At 44.8% G+C, this 21,928-nt stretch overlaps 1 protein-coding gene across 2 annotated transcripts in view; it reads left to right on the top strand.

Annotated features, from left to right (window-relative positions):
- Positions 1-1,763: 1,763 nt before the first annotated feature.
- Positions 1,764-21,928, top strand: part of fam184ab (family with sequence similarity 184 member Ab) — a 78,065-nt gene continuing 57,900 nt past the window's right edge. For both annotated transcript variants that reach the window (XM_027001663.3, XM_027001662.3), the window contains exons 1-2: positions 1,764-2,069; positions 2,369-2,567. In XM_027001663.3, coding sequence (XP_026857464.3) covers positions 2,394-2,567 — 174 coding nt within the window. In that variant the 5' untranslated portion in view covers positions 1,764-2,069; positions 2,369-2,393. The remainder of the gene's footprint in view (positions 2,070-2,368; positions 2,568-21,928) is intronic.

The raw sequence follows: 21,928 nt of genomic DNA, 5'->3' as shown, positions 1-21,928 counted from the left end.
TAATTTTTTTTAATTGCATATTAATTAACTTCTCCTCGATCGAAAAATGAGAGAGGATTTTACAGTGATGATGGGACTAAAAATTCTGTACAGGAAAAAAACAATATCAAGAAACGTTCAGGATCTGCCATGTGACAGAGATGAGCACCATGCCACTGGAAACACGAACCCCAAACCTCAGCCGGTGCACTGCTGCCGGTGAGTCAGTGCGTGCCAATTATGTGTGAAAGCCTCTGCCTTTGTGGAGTCATCGCTGTGTGGAGGACAGCGGAGGAACAGAGTTCATCATGCCTCCCCAAGAGTTCCACAATGCCCACACTCTCAAGTGCATTCTCTCCAGCACTGCATCGCTCATCCATCTCTGTTCCAGCCTGTGGCGAGCCGGAGTGTTGGGCTGATTCCGTTGGCCTACATATAGCTATTGTGTGTGTGTGTGTGTGTGTGTGTGTGTGGAGGGGGGGCTCTGAATGTAACAGTTAAAAAGACATATTTCAGTAACGTTCTAGTGGAGAAACCTCAGTTAGTGCAAGGCTCATGCATTATTTATCAGCAAGCAGATAAAAGCGGATGTGCCCTATTTTCCACCCCCAAAAAGTCCTCCAAAAGATCTAATCAGCCAAACATCAGGCTACTTAACACATCACTCAGCTTGTGCTGCAGACAGGAGCCCAGTGCAAATATTTACAGTCCAGTTCCCTCTGTGTGTATAATGTCAGACTTACCAAAATGAAACGGATAGAATCGTTAGTGTTATTTAGTTTTTCATTTAACCTATATCAGCTCTGTTTATACCAGGTAATGATGCCGGTTTCGTGACCAAAGTCCAGCACAATGACAAGACCTAGATCTTTTAAAGATGCAGTAAGCCTGCACAGAACGTGCACATGAATACATTCATATTTAGGAATGTACACATTAATTTCCCATGACCAAAGGCATCAGCCTTGCTGAGCCTGAATAGTATGGCCAATTACTTGCAGACTACTTACGAGCAGAAGGGCACAGAGTGAATTGTTTTAGAGTTAAAGACTTAAGTCTGCCTCGAGTCGCTTTGTACCGGTTGTGAAGATGTTAATGCACCTGAAGACAGCAAGCTTGATTCACAGAGTGGAGCAGGCCAGGGTGAAAATATGCTTTCACTCTAATTCATTGCCAGTATTGATTTCTTGCATTTTCCATGCTTTCAACAGGACATTAAATGTCTATTTAAAAATGATTATATATTCAGTGCCAGTGTTGCCTGCTGAGTCTGAGGTATGCGGACATTTACTGACTAGGGAAAACACAGTTCATTCTCCTCCTAGGCAGTACTTATCTTCTTGGCAGCTTTTGGGTTGAACAGTAGAACCAACTATCAATGAAGCTTTTGCACATACTCATAAAATATTTCAGAGCCTGTAGATTCGCCTGTGGATTCGGCTATTTATACCTATGCTGATAATGCATAGCTTGGATTTAATTTGAGCACTTTTCATATAACGAATATCAATAATAATAATAATAATAATAATAATAATAATAATAATAATAATAATAATAATTCTCAACTGTATTGTAGAAGAATGCCTCATCTATATTGATGATAAAGGCAAGGACGATAAAGGCAAGGATTAAATAAGAATCAAACCTGCTGTAGGCGCTGTGTCGCATCACATCCTAAAATTGCATCGCATCAATGGCCCGTCACGGGAGCGGGGGGGGGGGGGGGGGCTGACGGAACTGACGTCACTGACAGCAACGTAAACTGTTGAGGCGATCCATGGTAACAGACTCTTGAGCAGTGCAGCAACCACTCAGCCTGTCAGACCAACACACACGATCCCACTCAAACGCGCTCGCTGGGTTCTGAGGTCGGGCTTTCTCCGCAGCAGAGCAGCAGGTTTGAAATGTAACCCACCGACGTCGAGGGTGGGTTTTTGTTTGTTTGTTTGTTTGTTTCCAGATTTCTGCCACATTCGCGCCGAATGTTCCGCCTCTCAAAGCGAGCGGCTGCCACAAAGCACAGCAGGGGATCTCTGGAAGCTGAATGCCACAACACCGGACGCCTCGGATGTGTTCTTCTTCCAGAGGTACGCTCGTTGAAAGAAAGAACACCAACGGCGTGAGCAAAATGATTAACTAGCTGTCTACTATTTGGTTGACATTACGGGGGGGTTGGAGAAGTATTTTAACTGACATATACATAACGTGCTGATGCTGGCTGTTTGCTGGATTGGTGTTAGCCGGCGAGAATGACTCCTTCGCAATAACAAAGCATCTCTTTGTGTTTACGCGTTTCGGTTCCAGTTGTCGGGTTTAAAAGGGAAAATTGCGATTCAGACCTGACGTCTGTGCTTACCATTTTGCCATTAATTTTACACATTCATAGTAACGGCATTTGAAGGATTGTGAAGATGGCGACTGGATCGGGCTGGCAGCAATACTACAGCCCCGCTGGCAATGCATCCTCGGGAGCGGGGAAATACAGTACATCAACATCGACGATGTCCTTCCAGTCCGGCGTAACCCTGGAGTACACCCAAGACCTTCATCTCAAGATGAGCAAGAAAATCGCGCAACTCACAAAGGTAATGGTTTCAATCATCTCTACGGCAGAGAGCGCTTCTTCTGTTACACTTGTCTGTGAAGGTGCGCTTAAGTATCCTGCCATCAGTTACTGAAGCCCTGGGAGAGGGTTCGAATTGAAGCGATTTGGCCTGCCAGCAGCTGGCTGAGTTAAACTAACTCGGACGTGATACATCTTTAACGCCAGCCAAGTGGCCAAGCAGAGATATCTCTCTAAATGATGGCCTAAGTGAAAGAACTGTAGTGCCTCTACAAAGAGTCTTTTAACTTCATATCAGTGTGTTCTAGCTACCTTGTTCCTTCTCCAGCACTAATGAGTTTTATAAGCAATTAGCTGGTCGCAAGATGTCTGTCCAAATGATGGCGGGGGGTGGGGGTTATAAATGTTGGAATTTAGCAGTGATGTACAGATTTTTAAAATTTGTTTATTTCAATGTTCACAGCACTAGGAATCTAAACCTCCAAATTACTGCATAGACACACACCTACACACATTTTGATACATGATTACATTATTATTAAACATTTATGAATAAATTATATGCAAATTACATATCTATTCATCTTTGCTTAGTATAAGCAATTGCCAAACCAACAGGGCTATAAAGAGTTGCCTAATACAAAAGTTTAAAGCAGATCTCTGCCCCTGACTGTAGCTAATCTCTCTCTTGCTGCGAATTTTAATTTCAGCACTGCCAAATTCCACCTACTTAAGTAACCCGCTGTTGCTGATATTTATTCACGCTACTGTCACACTTCTAAGTAGGATCCAGACTGAATGCACATAATCCACACGAATGTAAATATATTATAATCAGTTTGTTTTGTTGATGTTTGTTTTTTTTGTGCACCTGTATGAGGACATGTTTGGTGGAGCCAGACAAAGAACATGTTAGTTTATACACCGTTGTTTCCCTATGGTGCCATCCAAGATGTCTATTAAGGCTGCAGTTCTTTCTCACTCTGTCTACTAGCAGTATTGCCATATGTTGTGATTTTAGTCCAGTGTCACAGGTCAGCTGCCTGTGATCCCATAAATCTGCAGGGCTCACCATGGGTACCGAAGCAGAGGTTCATCCAGCGACCAATCAAACATAAAACCTGACGTGGTGCTTCTCAAAATAGACGGCAGTGCAGTCTTATCTCCCGTTCCGTTTCATTCAAGGCATCTCTCAGGATCTGGGCTGCTTTAAGGTTGTTCTCTTTCGGGGCCACCTCATTGCCCGCGCCTGTGTATGTGACGGAAGCGTTGCTTGGTGAAAAGCTTTGTACGACTTGACAACCCCTCGGGCGGCTGCGTCTGCCAAGCACAGTCAAGGTTATTCTTTTGGACGCCTGCTCTGGCGTAGTTCACACATGCACGCTAGCGTCGGAAGGTTTACCACCAGAGCTCTGTGCTGGCGCGCCGACTGGTAGGTTAAACGTGAGACATGATTAATAGGTTTCACGAGGAGATTCGGCTCAGCTTTTTTTAGCCGTTATCACCAGCTGACTGGACTTTGGAACAGTGTTTTGAAACCCACTGTAGCTTCTCAGAGCTGCGTTTCATCTTCAGGGAAGATCTCACTGAAATACCACTATAGAATACAACCCTGTGGAACGGCATAGAGAGCTCTTACAAAAATACACAGATAAAGAAATAATGCCTTTTATTTATAATATCCTTTATTTATATAGCACTTGGAAGAAGATTAAAGACACAAACGTAAATATTACAGTTTATATGTTGATAAAGTAAATTGATGAAATAGTAACACAAGACATTTTTATGGATTATAAACAATAGACTTATATAAAAGTCCCTGTGAACTGAAGGTAAGACTCATCAACTAAAAGTTTTTAATCTGGATTTCAAAAACAGAGCAGGTATTTTGTTCTCTGGACTCATATTCCTGAGTTGAGGAGCTGAGTGAAATGCTTAACTGTATCAGTATCATCAATATTCTGTAGCAGTGAGTATAGTATGTATAGTATGCATGTATCAATGCTTTAAAATTGTATCTAGTGTGACTTCAGCAATATATTGCACAAAGATTGACAACAGTCACCTGCCTTCTAAATACGTACTAGACAAAGTGGTTCTAGCCCCCCCCCCAAAAAAAGGTTGAAAAGGACTATAGTGCAGCTTGGGGCTGCTTAAACCATGTCTGCTAATGTGTTGGAAAAGAGGAAAGATCACTGTCTCTACACTACTGCTCTGAAATAATAACGAGTGTCATTCTGTGTTATGTAACGTAACCCCATTATATCTTCACTGTTGATTATGCAAGAATAATGGCTCCATTGTAAAGCCCGACTGGCTTACCATGGGCAGTTACTGCTTTCTGCGACTCCCATCCACGTTCTTGTATCTTATAGCTATGATTCCCCCCCCCCCCCCCCCCCTCCTGCTTGACATTTGTCTTACTCGCCCAATACAAAGCGTTGCATGCTGAAACGTGATAAAATCACACAATATAATCGTTAGGAACATTGTGGTATTTTGTCCTCTCGCCACCACAATGGCAGGTGGGGTCTTCACACGAAGTCCAGAAAATGGCCTATATGTGTGTGGGTGTTTAAGTGCCCCCCCCACTCCCCGTTATCAAACACCTCCCCCTCACCTGGATTACACCCAGCCAAAGCCTGGCTTCCTTCACTCACATTAACGTTAGGGCCTGGCAACCCAATTCTAACTTGCTTGTGCAGTTTATTTATGCTTTATATTTTATTTAGGTGTCATCGCCAAAGGTCGAGGCCCGTCAAACTAAATAAGTAAATATAACTAGAAAACTAAAGTAAAATGACAGAGCGTTTTTTGTTTTTTTTTATCTGCAGAGCCCAGATGAAATTGTTTGCATCCCTCTCATGTTCTCCCCAGATGCAGTTGGGAAATGACTGCATTTGAAGTAATCCTCACTGGTGACACATTTAAAGGGAGAATGGTTATGAACTTCTTGCTTCTTGCATACTTGCTCCACAGTATGTGCTCTTTAAGATGGTATGTTTAGAAAATAAGTCAGCGTAGTCAGCGTGGCCTGACAGGATTAAGGCATTTATTTTGAAGCCTTTTGTAAGATACATTATGAGTACCATTGCCTCATTGCTACATCCACATCCTGGCATCTGAAAAAAAAAAACCTATGCCAGTATACTAAATAAAACTGTTTATAGTTATTTGTGTTGTTTATTTATAAATATGTGTATGTATTTATGGTGTAGGACATTATAAGACTGATACTGTTAAAGTTACTAAGATTGCCACTAAAACCAATGAAATAGATCAAAGCATGGGCTAGGAATTATTTTTAGAACTGTTTGGTTATTTCTCTTAGCCAATGGCAAGGTATTAGTAAAAGTATCCACATTTCCCACAGGGTCTACCCATGGAAATAGATTTTAAAATGATTTCATTATTCCAGCAAAACTTCGTTTTAATTTCCAGAGTTCAAATGAGAATGAGCAAGCTGTCAGATGTGGACGTGACATGGGGTGCTGCGGGTTGCCTTAACCCTAACAGGGTTCGTTAGGGTTTTCACAATGCCTTGTCACATATCATTTAGATCAACTAACGACTCGCGCATTCACCTTATTCGTGGCAAAGTGCGAGAGCTGCCGGTGTGCTGTAATCAGGTGTAAACAGGCAGTCTGATACGGCCGGGGGAAATCTGTTAGACTTGGATGTGGCTCCTCACGGGGGCTTTGCATCACCATAACCGTGCCACTTCCTTTGAGCTTCACCGAGGATTTGGCTTCCCCGGAGCGCCCTCGCAAAGAACGGAGCTGTTTTGCGTTCCTCCGTGTTTTTTTCTGCCATCTGTGGCAGGATTTTAAGAGAATCCCACCCTATGTTATGGCGCCCAGCACCCGTCACCTCTTCACTGTAATGGAACGGCATCGCGACTTTCCTCCGCGCCGTTATCGGAAGTGTGTGCGCGAGCTCACGCGGGACAAGGGATTTTTGGCGGGGGCTTAGGGCGCAGCGGACATCAAAGCTCGCACATGCTCGCTCGTGCGTGATCCCGTGCTTTTCTCTCCCCCTGCTAGCTCGCCTTCGCGCTGGGCGGAAGAATAAGCAGCTATAATCCACTGTAGCCGGCACAGTGCCGCGGACAGCGGCGGCGTGGGGTGATTTAGAAGGCCCTGCGTTGTGCCCCGTAAGCACTTTGTCACTGCAGGACAAAGAAGGATTATAGGACAGCAAAGGTAGACTGACCTGACGCCTAAACATGCTATATTGGATATTAACTGGCCTTCCTGCACAATGCGTGAAGCACTTCGTTAGATCATCTTCGTGTATATCCTTGATTATGCTCATATATGAACTGCTGTGTATGTACGCAGTTAAAAATATGTGTATATTTGGAATGGCATGGAGCTTTGTCATCTCCGCCCTCCAACAGACACACCCACTCCCACGCACCCTTGCATGCACATACACAGGAGATCACATTTGAGCGGCGTGGCATTGATAAAATTGCTCTTTTAACGATAATGCGCTTTTTAACCGTGAGTAAAAGGGATTTGGCCATATGAGTGCGCTCTCTGCCTCACAGCTCACTCACGTGCGATTTGGTAGGCTGTGAGAACACGTGTGATTTATCAGTGCAGCCACTGCACGTATTATGACAACTCCTATGATTCATTAAGCTGCTCATTGGAGGGGTAGCGCCGCTTCCAACTGTGATTGTCACGGGGCAGGCACGCGACTTAATTGAACGCATTAATTACTGCCTTCTGAGATGAACTAACGGAAGAGCGCAAAATATGGATTACAATTAAAATACAATTCATTTTGCATTCCTTACATGCACACATGCAAACACACATAAACAAAAGTCCATACTATATCCTTCCAAAACAGAGCACAACCCTATAAAGCAAGATAACATAAATAAATCTTTGTGACGGCTTCTGCACGTTGGCTTCTCTAGGGATTGTCCTCTTGTCAGTGCAGGCCTGCAGGACGAAGGGCCGAGGACACAGCGGGGCCGGTGCCCATCACCCTCCTGATATCACCGTGTCATTGTGTTGCGAAAGCGGTGAGGGACAGAGGAAGGAGGCGTGGGGGCTTGGCAGATATTCTCCCCAGACAGTGTGTGTGCTCATCTTGTCTGACCTCCTGTTCTCCTCTTTGGGCTTCTGTGGCTTATGGTAGGAGGTAGAGTGATTGTTGTGGCGTCTAGTGCTTCTTTCTGCAGACTCATCACTGCACCATCAGCTCCCCACCCTCACCCCCATTCACCTCTCTCTTCTGAGCTGCTCATATGTTGACAGCCGCGTCTCCTCCACTCTGGCTACATCTCCCTAGATGACAGGTGAGCGGAGGTAGAAACAACCCAATTACGATGAGAGGGAGATGTTCTGACTTTGCCTTTCCTAGCCGAAGGTTCAGTGTTAATAGCTGTGGACTCGCACAGGCTTCCAGCTAAGGCTCCCGTGGAGGGCTAGCGGATCTCTCTCATGTTCTCCGCGCTCCATCTTAATCTATCTCTCTCATTCTCTTTATCCCCCTGTCTCTCCTTCTCCTGCTTCAGCTGTTGCAGTGCACTCTAGTAAACGAGAAACACATTAACACACACCGCTGACGTGCCTTCCAAACAGATGCTCCGAGGAATGGCCCACACAGCGTCGTAAGAAGCGCCCTGTTTTCTATAGGGAGGTCAGGGAGGGGTTTCACTCTGTCCCGTCGTCCTCGCGCCGAGCTCTCTTCCTCCAGCGGAAGAAATGGCGGACTCCACCCGGCCAGGACCACGTCCTCCATCCCCCGCACCCTTCCACAACAAGCCGCACTTGCCGCACGTCCGAAGAAGAAGAGCACGGAAGACTCACGACAGATGCGGCAGCCGGGCGGAGAAGGGTAGAGGAGTTCGCTGCCGCCATCGAGCCGGAAAATCAGCTCGGCCTCCAACGCTGCCGAACGGAGCGTCCCGCCACTTGGGTTTTTAGCCTGATGCGAAGTTGACGATGTGACTTGGCATCACTCTGCCAGGAGCCTTTGATCCCCAGCATGGAGCGGTGCTACATCATGTCGGGCAAAAGTCGCCGACAGGTTCAAGCGCCTGCCTACTGCTTTCACAGTTTGTGTAGAGATTGCTTCATTCTGGACTGGGATTCATTCAGTTCTGCAAGCCTTTACCGTGCAAGTGCCTTTTCACTGGCCAGTGCTTGCGTTTCTCTCCAACTGCAAACATTCCAGGCTCTCCAGACGGGACGGGTCAGAGTCTAGACGAGATTCAAGCAGAGGGGGTTGGCGAAAGGGAATAAATTACTGTGCATGGCTGCTTTGTAATTTGGAGAAGAGGTCAGTCCTTTAATCATCATGTCATTAAGTCCATGATGCTTTTAAAGTCAGAGTTACATTGGCTTTTTAGGTAATGGGCATTTTATGTGCTTGATAGATGGGCCTTAGGGAGGCAGGGAGGTAAAACATTTCGCAGTTCAATATATCCAGTCTACCAGTATACCAAAAGTCATTAGTTGATGTCTGACCTTTTAAGCCCTGTTCACACCTGGCGTTAACATGTGTCTTGTGTGATCTGAATAGAAGGGACTGCCGGAACGTTTTGCCTTTTAGACTGACATTCTAAATGCATCACGTGTAATCATTTCCACTAAAGGAAGGGCCTCACATGTTTACAGCGTAAGTCTTCTGCTGCGTTTGTTCTCAGACACAAATGTCCTATGAATCCTTGCTCACGTTCCAGCGCAGGCTGTTACAAACTTTTCAGTCGTCTTCTAGCCAAGAGGAAACACCGTAAGAAACTCCAAAAACAGCTGCATTTGTCTGGCCTCTTACACGCCGACCGATTTCCAAACAGATTTGTACTTATTGCATATTTTCTGGCTAGGGCAATGATGCGGTTGATATGGGCGGTACTTCAGCAGATGTCAAGGATTCTTCAGGAGGCTTTACTGTCCACACAACAGATGTAATGTAGCCTGATGCATCCCAAACCACCTCTGAAAATGGTTTGGGTTACATTGCATTACATTACATCTGAGATGCACTGTACACTCTACAGTGTACTTAGTACTGGCCATGTGTGTTCTGATCAGCCAAGACACATGTTAACGTCAGGTGTGAACACCCCTAGACTTAGTGGATGTGGTAGTTCATTGTACCATAGTTTAAACCAGCACCGATATGCCATATCGTTTCATAGACAATTTGACAGAAAATTGCAAATATTGGTTTGTCACCTTGCACACAGTACAGTGATCTCTTGACACCTGAATGTAAATCTGTATCTTTTATTTATAGCATACCTTATTATTATTTTATTACCAGATTATTACTTGTGACCATAAAATCTGATGATAAAACCTGGGAAACGGCCAGAGGTGGTGTTTATTTGTACTGTCGGGAGTATCACATCTTCTGTGCCGCTGCCTGATGTGCAGTGTGCTCTGCCGTCCTCTGCAGAGCTGGTGTTGTAGCTTTTATGATTCTTTGTCTTTTCTAGCTTCCTTCTCCCACTGCTTCCACAGGTGCCTTTAAGGGAAGCTAATGAGGGGGACAGGTAGCGTGGCGGACAAATGTGCACGCCACCCTCTCCCTTCAAACAGAGATCCATTGTTTCCTCGATCGAGGATGAAAGCACCTCTGTGGGTTTTTTGCTCCGCTCCGGGCCGCCCTGTCGACCCCCAATACGGCTTTGATCCATGGTCGCGCTCACAGAAATACAGGTCTGCGTGTGTAAGCTCGCGCGTGTGCAAGGGGCACCAGTATTATCGGTTCTTTACCTTGTGTGATCACTCTCACCTCGCCTCGCCTCGCCTCTCGGTAGCTGCCACAGGGCAGACTCGTCCTGTTTGTGAGATGCATGCGCTTTCGATTGCCGGCGACACCCGAATCGGCTGGCTTCGGCTCGGTTTTATTCCGTGGCTAACAGATGCAAAAGGCCTGACCTCTGCTGTTGCCAGTAACCAAGGTCACGAGTTTGACTTTTCCTTTGTCAGCTTCTCCACAAGTGTTTGTTTAAAAATCACTGCCATAAGTCTAGCCTCAGGCCAAGACTGGTCCACCTTCTGGGGGTGGTGGGGGTGTGAAATGGGTCAGTCCTTCTCTCCCTGTTGTTCCAGAACATCTGCCTATCTCACTGTTATACGCAATATAATCTCACAGATGACCTGATTTGCATTCATCTTATTTTGAATGCATATTAGAAAAAGAAATACACGTGGATTATATACTCACAATCCAGCAGCAACCGTATGCATGAGTTTGTAATCTGTTGATGAGACATCGTACTTTGTAACACAAGCAGGTGTCAAAGCAATGGCCAAATATAATTTTTTTACTGATGTAACACCCACTGTAACCGCTCTGTTTAAAAAGCAGTAAAATTGTGTTAAATCATTTGGCATGAATTGCCTGAAGTGAGAGAAAATACCCACAATCCTCAAGAGCCACACCTCATTACTGTATTCCAAAGACACGATCTAACTTTTAATAGCTTTTAATGGTGGCCCTTGCTTGGCTGGCGGCAGTGCAACTGGGATGGGCACAGTGGCCACTGCCGTGCAGGTCCTACGTGCGCTGCCTGCAGAGCGTTCAGGCTGAGGCAGGCCTGCCAGACGGAGGCGCTTCGCCTCAGCTTTGTCCCAACTCCTTGTCCACGCAGATCTCCCTCCCTTACCTCCGTATGTTCAGAGAGCCAGCTTGGGTCCCTCTCCAGCTCCACGAGCTTCTGGGACGAGGATACACTACCGCGAGGCAGGGCCCCAGAACGGGGTTCTTTTGGGGCCGAAAATTCTTCTCGCAGAGCGCTTCCTGCTGCAGGGGAGGCCTCAGTCGCATTTAGAGGGAACGCGACTAGAGCAACTTCACTCCATCCAAACAGTTTTGGATTTCGGAGGACCATCCTGGATAATGTAGCGAACAGCGCTTGTACATAAGGAGCATAAGGAACGCGAGGAGTGGAGCGAAAAGAAACGGAGGAGACCGTGGCGAGAAATACAGAAGGGGAGACGAAGTGCATGGGCAGACTCAGCGGGAGATGTGGAAACTGTACCTTTGATGTACCTCGGTGCGCTTTTATGTGGAGGTAACGCTGGCCGCAGGACTAAAAGACAGTTTTGCATTCATGCAAGCCTGAGCTAGGTGTGCTGGAGAACGCTGTGAAAAACACTTAATCGGACAGGAGAGGAGAATCGAGAGAGCGAGAGCGATGGAAAGAGAAAAATTAGCACCTGCTCTGTGAGATGATGCAGTGTCATTTGCACCACGATTGTTTGGCTCACCAGTGGGAAAAGAGTATTGCTATGGTTTCAATATGTGCTTTATGTGTTTGTGCGCGTGTCAGAGGTGCTTAATGGATGATGATTATTGAGCGCGGTGAGGCATCTGTACGCATTTTATTTACTCTGTGAGCCCCTGGCATGAGTGCGAACGAAGCTCACCACCCACCCAGCTGTAAACCCCCCTGCAACCTCTCACGCACACTGTCTCGCAGATGGATGGATGGCCAAGGACGGATGATGAAGAGCCTTAGTCATCGCCGTGGCTCTGCCTGAGTGACCGGGCGACTCTGCATTCTCCTTGCCCATGCTCTGTGTGTGTGTGTGTGTGTGTGTGTGTGTGTGGTGTATGCGTGTGATCACAGCTGTGGTCAGCTGTATAGCTCCACAGTGGTACACGAAAAGCTTGTTCTTTGTTCTTTATCTAACCACTGCTCTGACTCTGCCTCACACAGCAGGAAGTTCCTTCTTGATTCTGAACATTTGAAACCATACCAGTACTCATTTCTATCTAGATGGCTCTTTAATTTGATACCGAGTTGACTCACATAAGCCACCATACACACACACACACACACACACACACACAGAAAAACACTTTTCCCTCCACAAAGTGGCTGCCCTGCCTTCTTTCCTTCGGCGTGCTGCCACTCAGAATGTTACTCTGCTAGAGGTGGCAGATCTTTTCTTGTCCCTTGCAAAAAAAGTGTTGAATATCGATGCTTGTCATTGCATTGTCTAGAAATGGGAAGTTTTATCATCATGACAAGTCTAGCTGCTTGTGGTGCCAGTAACAGGTGCACACATCACTGGACACACACTCCTTGGCAGATGGAAACACAGAGTGAGGGATGGAGGGATGAGCTGACCAAAAGACAGTGGTAACAGGGCTCTGAGTCCAGGGACGCTGGACACGGACTCACTGACCCACGGACCTGCAGGCTGGCTGGAGCTTCAGGGCTGATGACCTTTGTCCTGGTTCTCTACCACGGTGCCCTTCCCGTCTCTGGAGCAAAGCCCATTTGCTAGGACACAAACACACACACGCGCACACACACACACACACACACACACACGCACACACGCACACACACACACACATACGCACACACACACACACGCACACACACACACACACACAAACACACACACGCACACACACACACACACACACACACATACGCACACACACACACACACGCACACACACACACACACACACACACACACACACAAGTCTCTTTTTGCCTCACAGAAATGCACCTCTTCTGTTCTCCACTTTGAGCTTCATTGCCCCAAACTCTCCATCTCAGTTTCCATGGTCACGCCCCTCATGAGACCTTAAAATATCCTATCCGCCCAAGTTATAAGGAAAAAAAGTGATTGTAAATAGCATTCGCTTTTTTTTTTGTCCTAGTCAGAGGTCGAACAACATCCTTCTGAATTATTCATGGTGCTTCCAGTTGCCTTTCGAGATTGCTGTGTTTCAAGCCGCTTCTTCTGTGGTAACCGTACAAGCTGAGTGGGTATTTAGAGCAACCACGCATGTGCCACTCTTTATGCGTCCCACAACAGTGACTTCAAAAGCGCTTCACCTTTGCCATATCTTTGCCGTGGAACCTGCTTCCTTTCCGCATGGGTGCACGCGGTGCTTTTTGAGATCAAGCATAGTTGCCAATATTTATCTAGCATCCCTCTCCACCCCCAGACGAACACATATATACACTGAGCTGCATAGACAGTGGAACTTGCTATCAGTGCTTGCTACGTGTGTCGATCTCAGAAATATAGGCCACAGCCTTTGGACTGTGGTAGTAACGTATGCACACTGCACTCATTCTTGCAGGGTTTGAGAGTCAGACTAACAGGCTACGCAAAGGCATGGATCATAAATAATACAGGTAAATATAATAATTAGGGCTATGTGTTTGTGTGAGACACTGTTACCATTGTGGATTTTTTAAACCAATTGTTAACAAACAAGTTTAATTTCAATTGTACGTTTTGAGAGATAACTTAGTCGATCATCTCGTGAACAGTTATGTCAAGGCTAATATGAGTGTAATCAACTTATTTCAGCAAACGTTTAATTACGGGCTGCTTGAATATTTTTAACTCAGTCAGGGGCTGGGGAGAGGGTGGGGGATTGTTGCAGTGGGGAGAGAAACCTGGCTTTAGTGTTCGCAGTTCACCAGTTTTCTCACACAAACAGCTGTGTCTAGTTGCTATGGTAACTTGCCTCTCTTTATTGTGAGGTCAGAACTGTCAATCAGAAAAGCACCATGTGCTTAAATTCCCTGATTTTGCATGCGGCAGTATGCAATTACAATCCACCCACACGAGTCTAAATATAACATTAAACTATAGCACGTGACAGGAATCTCAGAGACAATTAACTCATGACCTGTACTGGGTATTTGAGAATATTTACTTGATATTGCGCACAGATTAAATATAACAAAAAAAAAAGAGGCTTTAAAGTTTCGAAAAGCACAGTCCAACAGAAATAGTTTATCTCCAAGGAGACCAAATGGTGAATATGTCATTTTGTGGTAAAAAAAACCCCCAAAACAAAACAAAAAACTACAAGACCACATCTAAAAAGAATCACATTAAGTTGAAGAATGTTGTAACTACACAGATGAACATTTTCACTGCTATTTCCACATCTTATCAAACTTCCTATGTGACGCTGTATGTGGAGCTGATTCCCCCAAAAAATGATTAAGGAACAATGAGCAATTAATGTCCATTTTCATGGCATTTTTTCAGTTAGCTAATGTCGTCTGCTATGGCATGTGGATCAGTATATAGAGCTGAACTGAGCTCTGGCGTCTTTTCTAAGAGTACCATGATCAGAGTGTGAGTGAATGAAAACAACCCAGGAGTGTTCCATGTCAAGGGCCAAACACACTGTGTCAGAGCAAAGATAAATTAACAAAAATAATCATTTCTAAGCAGTGTGTTCTTCAGGGGCCCTTTGATCATTCCACATTACTATGATGTAAGAACCTGTTCCTTTTCAGTCTCATCTGGAAGCAGCTTTTGTGATGATAGAGAGCCATTGTAGCAAACGTCACGTCTTCATCAACGAGGCTGCATTAGGCCATAAGTCTTCATATGTTCAAGTTAGCCCAGTTAGTTACTTTGCATGTCTGTTTCAGTGACATTTTACCTGAGCTGGGTTCACAGACCCAGTTGAATTTTAATCTTGAGTTGTAGCGTGGATTTCTGTTAGTTTTGGTTTTCAACTTCTTGCCAACCACAGGTGCAACAGCAACTTCTGTTGTGAGCTCTGACACAAAATTCGGGTCTCTAAAGAGATATGTAGATGTGTATCATATTCATCCTGTGCAACTTTTCTCATTCACAAATCTTTTGATGTGCGAACTCCAAAGGAATGCACATGGCTTCTGTGGTGCACAGCTATGTCACTGGCTGGAGGTTAAGCAGCCGGTGAAGCCAGCCCAGTGGGAGCTCAGTCAACGCAGCCCCACCAGAGTGATCATCTACAATATCCTCACCAGCCCCACCATTCCGCTAATAGGGCTATAAATTCTCTTACTCTCTTACTCTCTGCGTATTTACCATGGGTATGGAACACGGTCACGCAGCTTTTGCTTGTGTTGTGGTGGTACCTTTACTGCAAACCAGGGGAGGCTGACTGGATTTTCACTCTGTCATGCTGGTTTGCCGGAGGATCCATGGCAGGTGACCTGAGGGCTATAAGGCTCCTATAGAGGTCTGGGGAGGGTTTCTCTGCACCCACAGCAGCCGTGTGACTTCAAAATGGGATGAAAGCTTGAGCCACATCAAAAAGCAGACACCGCTTCTTTTCGGAGGGCCTCACTCACATCTGTCGGTGCTTGTTGGCTCTTGTCAGAAAGTGTGGACTTGGTGCAACTTCACACATGTTTCCTATCATGTTCTCCCACACAAACATTTTACTACATGATTTAAAAATGGGAGCACTTTTTAAGAAAACAAGGTAGCAGTGAATGTTGATTACCCTTATCACCTTAGTTAATACAAATAATTTCTTGGTGATTGTACTGTGATTGTGATTGTACTGATATACAGGTATCAGTAGTAATCTTGGATAATCAGTCATCTCTCTTCAAGTGGAATTTCTTTTAACAAATTTGACAAATGGGAGAACTGTCAAGCTTCCCAGTACAACAGCAATGACCTATCAAATACACTTATACCTTTTTTTGTCTTTCCATGAACTCGCAGATAAGAATTGTTCCCTGTTGCGCAGAATCACTGGTTCCCCTCCAAGATTGCGTAATGAGTGTCTTAGACATTTGCATGACCTCAGCATCTCCATGGGAGACGTGGCAAGCAGGAAGAAAGGCCCGGAGATGCACCTGTGGCTCTAATCTGGGACTTGGCCTTCATGCCTCCTGCATGGCAGATTGTTCTGGGCCTTGAGAAGCACCAGAGCAAATATGTGCAGTCCTTCCCTGCATTGTTTGTCAAGCTGTCTTCGCTCACGACTTTGAAACACTTTATATAAAGACTGTTAAAAGAAAGGAGAGAACAGGGCATGACTGCTGTAGCAGCACTAGAAATGACCATTAAGCTACCTTTGTACTAGAGCCTCTGTTCATGCATGGACCCTTACCGTCTTGTCTTTAGATTGTAATATTTAAATACCATAATTATATGCTCAGTAAACAACTACATGAACAACTTTAATAAACTAGTCTCTGTTTTTAAACATACTTTCAGGTAATTCTTTACTAATCAATGGCAGAGTGGTCTTGGATAAAGGTTTACAGTGTGTTGAAACCTTGAGGTGAGAGTACTCTGGTATTGATTGGTCATACCATCCAGGAGGTGCATAAAAAGGGGTCTCAACGTGTGTCTTTCTGTCCATACAGGAATCTGAATGGCACATGCCTTTCTGAGGCGAACTGCGAGGTGACAGTTCAACTCTTCCTTTTTCCGAGGCCCTCTGAGAGTTGCTTAGCGTTTCCTTGTTGATAAGCTTCATATGTTTTTATCGCAATTTTTCTCATTTTTTTTTGTAGTATCAATGAAGAGTCTCCAGGAGTAGGCGTAATCAGGAGTGTAATCTTCAGAGAGCTCTCATTTGTAATATAAAGGCCCTGATGTTCCCGAGGGTGGTTTGCGCCAACTGGAACTAAGGAGCTAAAGTAAAGAGTAAAATTATTCCAATGTGAAGCGGGGAAAGAGGGGGAAAGCTCCTGGTTCCTCTTTTAAGAGGTTCTTACAGCAGCTGATCCCAAGGACTAAACCCTATTCTTTCCAAACTGGGCTGGAATAAAATGGAACAGTTAAAAAACTGTTTGAAATGTGCTACAAGCTGAAAAAATGTAGCATATTTCCTGTTGTTTAAAACCTCTATGTGTCCTTTTGATTTGTTATGCTTCTCAAGCATGGAGTTGATGTTTAATTAACTTGGCCTACTTCCCAGTCCCCAGTGCCTGCATCTGCTCTGACTGAAGCTGCTGGGAACAGCCAGTGGATTGGGGCCTTTGGCTGAAAACATTTCCTGCACTACCTAAACACTAGTGCTGTCAGCAGCCCTCTCAAGTAAAGATTGGCTTGGATTAATTAAGATGTTTGTAAAGTGACTGTCTATGAAAGAGAAAAAGGTGCTGTTTTGGAGTTAACTGCCATTATTTGCTTTATTTTTAAGTGCGAGCAAAGCAAATCTGTCCATTTGTTACTGGATAGTTTTCGGGGGTTGTTGAGCCTAATCTGTATACAAGTCATCATGCTCTACAAACTACTTAGATAAGTGATAAAGTTTTTTTTGTAAAAAGAATTCAGTTGACACAATTCAATAAAGTCCATCACTGTGCTTTTGCAAGATGAATTAGCCATGCATAAGTATTTTGTCATTGCATTTGTTCAAATGGATGTGCATATTTAGGAATGTAGGAATTGCCCAAGGAGTTTAGCCAAGCCCCATTTCATTCAGCAGGACTTGGTAATGCTCAAGAGGCAAAGAAATTCTATTTGCATTGTTTATTTACACTATTAAGTTTCTAACACCTTTAGATAGCACCTATTGTTGAGCTACAAAGCTCACTAAAATGTATAAAGGAAAACAGACAATAATTTCTACTAAAAAAATGTGCTCCAATAGAAACTCATACCCGAGCTCTCAAAAAGTGCTCCTTTGCTTCTTATATGCGGGTTCTCCAGTCCTGATCTGACAGGCATATTGGTGTGTATATGTAAGAAGTGCAGTATCAAGGCAAGGCAAGTCAAGCCTGTGGGTTTCAGCGGTGGACAGTTCCCCAACAGTGACAGGGATGGGTTCCCGTTTCTTTCCTCTACTCTTTGCTCCATGCATGTTTAGACTTGCAATGAGAGTCCTGGCAGGCACTGCCAAAGTATGTTAATAAGCATAGCAAAGTCTTTTGTTCAAGAAGCCTTCCTTACCTGTATTTTGTTCAGGAGGAATGTTTTATTTCAGGGACATAACACCAGAAAGCCAGCGCTATTCGTCCAAAACACATAAACCCTCCTGCGTGCAGAAGGCGCATATATACTGTGGCACTGGGATTATGTAGTTTTGTGTTTTCCTTCTTCTCCCACACCTGCTTCCACTTATCAAGACTATCAAGGCCTCTATCATGGGCCAAGTGGGGGTGGTGAAAATGTGCAGTGGTTTGGGTCACTGGAACAGGACTAGAGAATGACTGCTCAAAGCCCGTGGGCACATTAAGAGGGGAGACACCTAGCACTATGGCTGCTGGGAGGTCCTGTATTGATTGGTGTGTGAAGCTTATTTCTCTGTCAGCCTGACCTAGATCCTGCTACATAGCCATACCACTGAGAGAATGACTCATACCCACAAAAAATAAGCAGGCAGAAGCATCCCAGCTCAGCATTCAGACTCTGCCATCTCAAGCATGACTCTGTGAGGAACTACTTGGCACTAAGCTTTGTGTGCTTACAGCAACCAAGAGGTGATAGCAAGAAGCCTTGCTGAGAGACCCATGACTTCACAGTGTTCAGGGGCATATTGGTGAAATTATCTTGGTGAAGGTTTCCTCCCCCGGATGGAAATGAAGCCATAAGCCATCCATCTGCCATGGCCTACAATAGCTCTCACCCCAGGAAACACTGTTGCCTTCACCTTCCACATCTTTTTTAGCTCTTCTTTCAGCCCTTGGTACTTCTCAAGCTTTTCATGTTCCTTGTTCCGGATGTTGTTATCACTTGTGGTTGTTGCATCTATTATTACGGCCCTCGTTTGGCCACCATTACTATGTCTGGTTGGTTAGCCATTATCATCTTGTCTGTCTGTATCTAGAAGTCCCACAGGATCTTTGCATGGTTATTTTCCACCACCTTTGGGGGTGTATCCCACCTTGACCTTGGAACTTCTAACCCATACTCAGCACAGATGTCCCAGTATACTATACCATCCACATGGTCATGGCATTCCACGTGCACTGTGCCTACTAGCATCTTGCATCCTGCAGTTATGTGCTGGATTGTCTCAGGGACAACTTTACACATCCTGCATCTGGGTTCCTGCCTGGTGTGGTAGATCCTAACCTCTATTGATCTTGTACTCGGACCTTGTTCCTGAGGTGCCATGATTAGTGCCTCTGTGCTGTCGTTCAACAAGTGGGACCTGAGCAGACTTCTGGCACAGGTGCTCCTGTATCTCCTGCCGTATGGCTAGAGGTTATGAAGTATATGGGAGGAGTCTCTGGTTATGCTGTGCACCCTGCTCAGATAGTGCTGGTGGTGAAGGTCTCCGGTGGCAGGGACCTATGCGCCAGTCTTCATCACTCTTTCAAGGCCTTTCTGTCTGGGACAGTGGAGCTGCCATACCTTTGTAACAAAGTTGGTCAGTATGCTCTTGATTGTGCAGCAGTAATGTTTATAAAGAAATGAGGAGATAGATGATATTTATTCAGTCTCTTTAAGAAATAAAGATCCTCCTCTCCTTTGTTTAACCAAAGGAGAGGGATTGAGGGATTGATTTTGTTAGCCCACAATTAGTTCTTTGGTGCTCTCAATGCTGAGGGAGAGCTTGTTGGAAGAGCACCACAATGGCAGTTGGATCTCCTCTGTGTACATTCATTCATCATTGGTGCTGATGTGGCAAACCACTTTGATGTCTTCTGCAAACTTGATGATGATGTTGGACCTATGCAAAGGCACACAGTCCTGGGCAAAAGGGGGAAGAGCAAAGGGCTTAGCACACATCCCTGTGGCACACCGGTGTTGATGGAGGACATGTGACTGCCCAAACTCACAGAAATGGATCTGGAAGTCCAAGACCCAGTTACACATGGGGGTGCTGATTCCCAAGTCAATGAGCCTAGAGACCAGCTTGATGGGAATGACAGTGTTGAAGGCGGAGCTGAAGTTGATGAACAGCGGGGCGCTTTTGCACCAGTATGATGTAACTATATTCCAGCATGTGTGAGCTCACTCTGCTCAAGACTGAATGCCCTTCCACTTGCGGAGGTTGTGGAAATGCTCCTCGACAGACAGCTATGTTCTTTTGATACACAATCTTAAGCTTTGGGCAAACTTTTTTTCACAGATGTCTGTGTGGAACTCAGAGATAGTCTCTTATATGCCCACAGAGGGGAAAGAAACAGAAGTGCATCTTTGATGATGATGGAGCGCACCACGGATGCAGTTTTCAGGCTCAACATGAACTTAAAGCAATGTATGCTGCATGTAGCATGTTCAGGTGCAGAGGAACAGGACTGGGCCCACAACATTGCATCATACCATCAGCTCACGGTGTCTTCTTTGCTCACCCCCGCCCAGTTCAATACCCACAATGTTATGGTATAGCTTTTATTTTTGCTTTTGTCATTTTTAGTGTTTCAAAATGGATCACTTTAACAATAGCAGAGCGAGAGGCTTGTCTTTTAGGTCATAACATCTATAGCCCTAAACAGCTTGTTGAAATCAAGCAAAAATGTTTTCTAACACAGTTAGCATGGCATGACATTTGTGCAGTGTACTGTCAAGGCCTGCAACAGTATTTTTAATTTAGGTTTGTGCTGAACCCTAGCCATGGGGCAGAAAATAAAATCTGTCACATTGTAATTAACTGTTGCCACATTATTCCTAAATGCCTGGCCTTAAGCAGTCTGAATGCCATATAAGCGTTATGCATTGATACATCTCCTGAGTGCAAATCAGTACTAAGTCCATCTGAATTGCTTTTAATCTGATAAAGGATTCTGCAAAAATAATTTCAGGAACAGGTGTTTGGAACTTTGCTCAGCTTTATCAATTTATATCAGAGCTAGTTTAGATCAGGGCATGAGTTTAGTTCCAGCACTGAGATATTCAGATGCTACTGAAGACCTTGATTAATTAGGTCATTACATTCAGGTTGGGACTCAGCTCTGCAGGACAGTAAATCTCAAGGACGAATAAGGCACACCCTGATTTAGACGTTTACAGAACAACAAAAATACAACGCCATGCACGACCGATGCTTAGAAGACCTATTTTTCTCAGAAAATCAGAAATGGGAAATGAAGGGAATGGCACTGTGAAATTAATGTTGCAGGTTGGCATAATGGTGCTATGCAGTAATAAACACGCATCCTTATAATGAGGACCAGAGACCGTTTGAGAAAGCCCGCGCCCCCAGAACCTGTGCTCCAGCTCTGTCCTAGGGGGTTACCCTTCTGGTCCAGAATGCTTTATCAGGCTTCAGAAGGATGCAATTTGAAGTTTGCAGTTTCAAATTAGATGATCTCGTCTAAAGAGAATGTGAAGTTGTTTTGCTCATTGAAGAGGCTGCTCATTGACTTTATTCACTCAGCACACACTTTTCCAACTGCATTAATTACCTCATGGATGGAGGTGCACCTTGCATTTTCCTGGATAGGCTGAATGTAATGACTCTAATTAGCACTATCTGAACCTCATTAAAATCCATTTTCTTACTTAATGAATATTCACGTGCCTTGCAAACCACTGGGGTTCTGCACACTGGCTTATGCAGTAATGACATCTCTATCCTGCTGGTGGGAAATTCACAAAGATGGAACAGTTCAGAATATTCTTTACTACCTAAAGCCATCATGTGGGAACACAGAGTGGATTCTATGTAATTCTTAAAGGTTCTTAACAGCCAAGAGGTCATAGGTTGCACTTGTCTGGAAAG

This window comes from Electrophorus electricus, chromosome 7 (assembly GCF_041902795.1).
Source record: "Electrophorus electricus isolate QZ-2024a chromosome 7, ASM4190279v1, whole genome shotgun sequence".
Taxonomy (NCBI): Eukaryota; Metazoa; Chordata; class Actinopteri; order Gymnotiformes; family Gymnotidae; genus Electrophorus; species Electrophorus electricus.
This window is presented reverse-complemented; position numbering and strand designations above follow the sequence as displayed.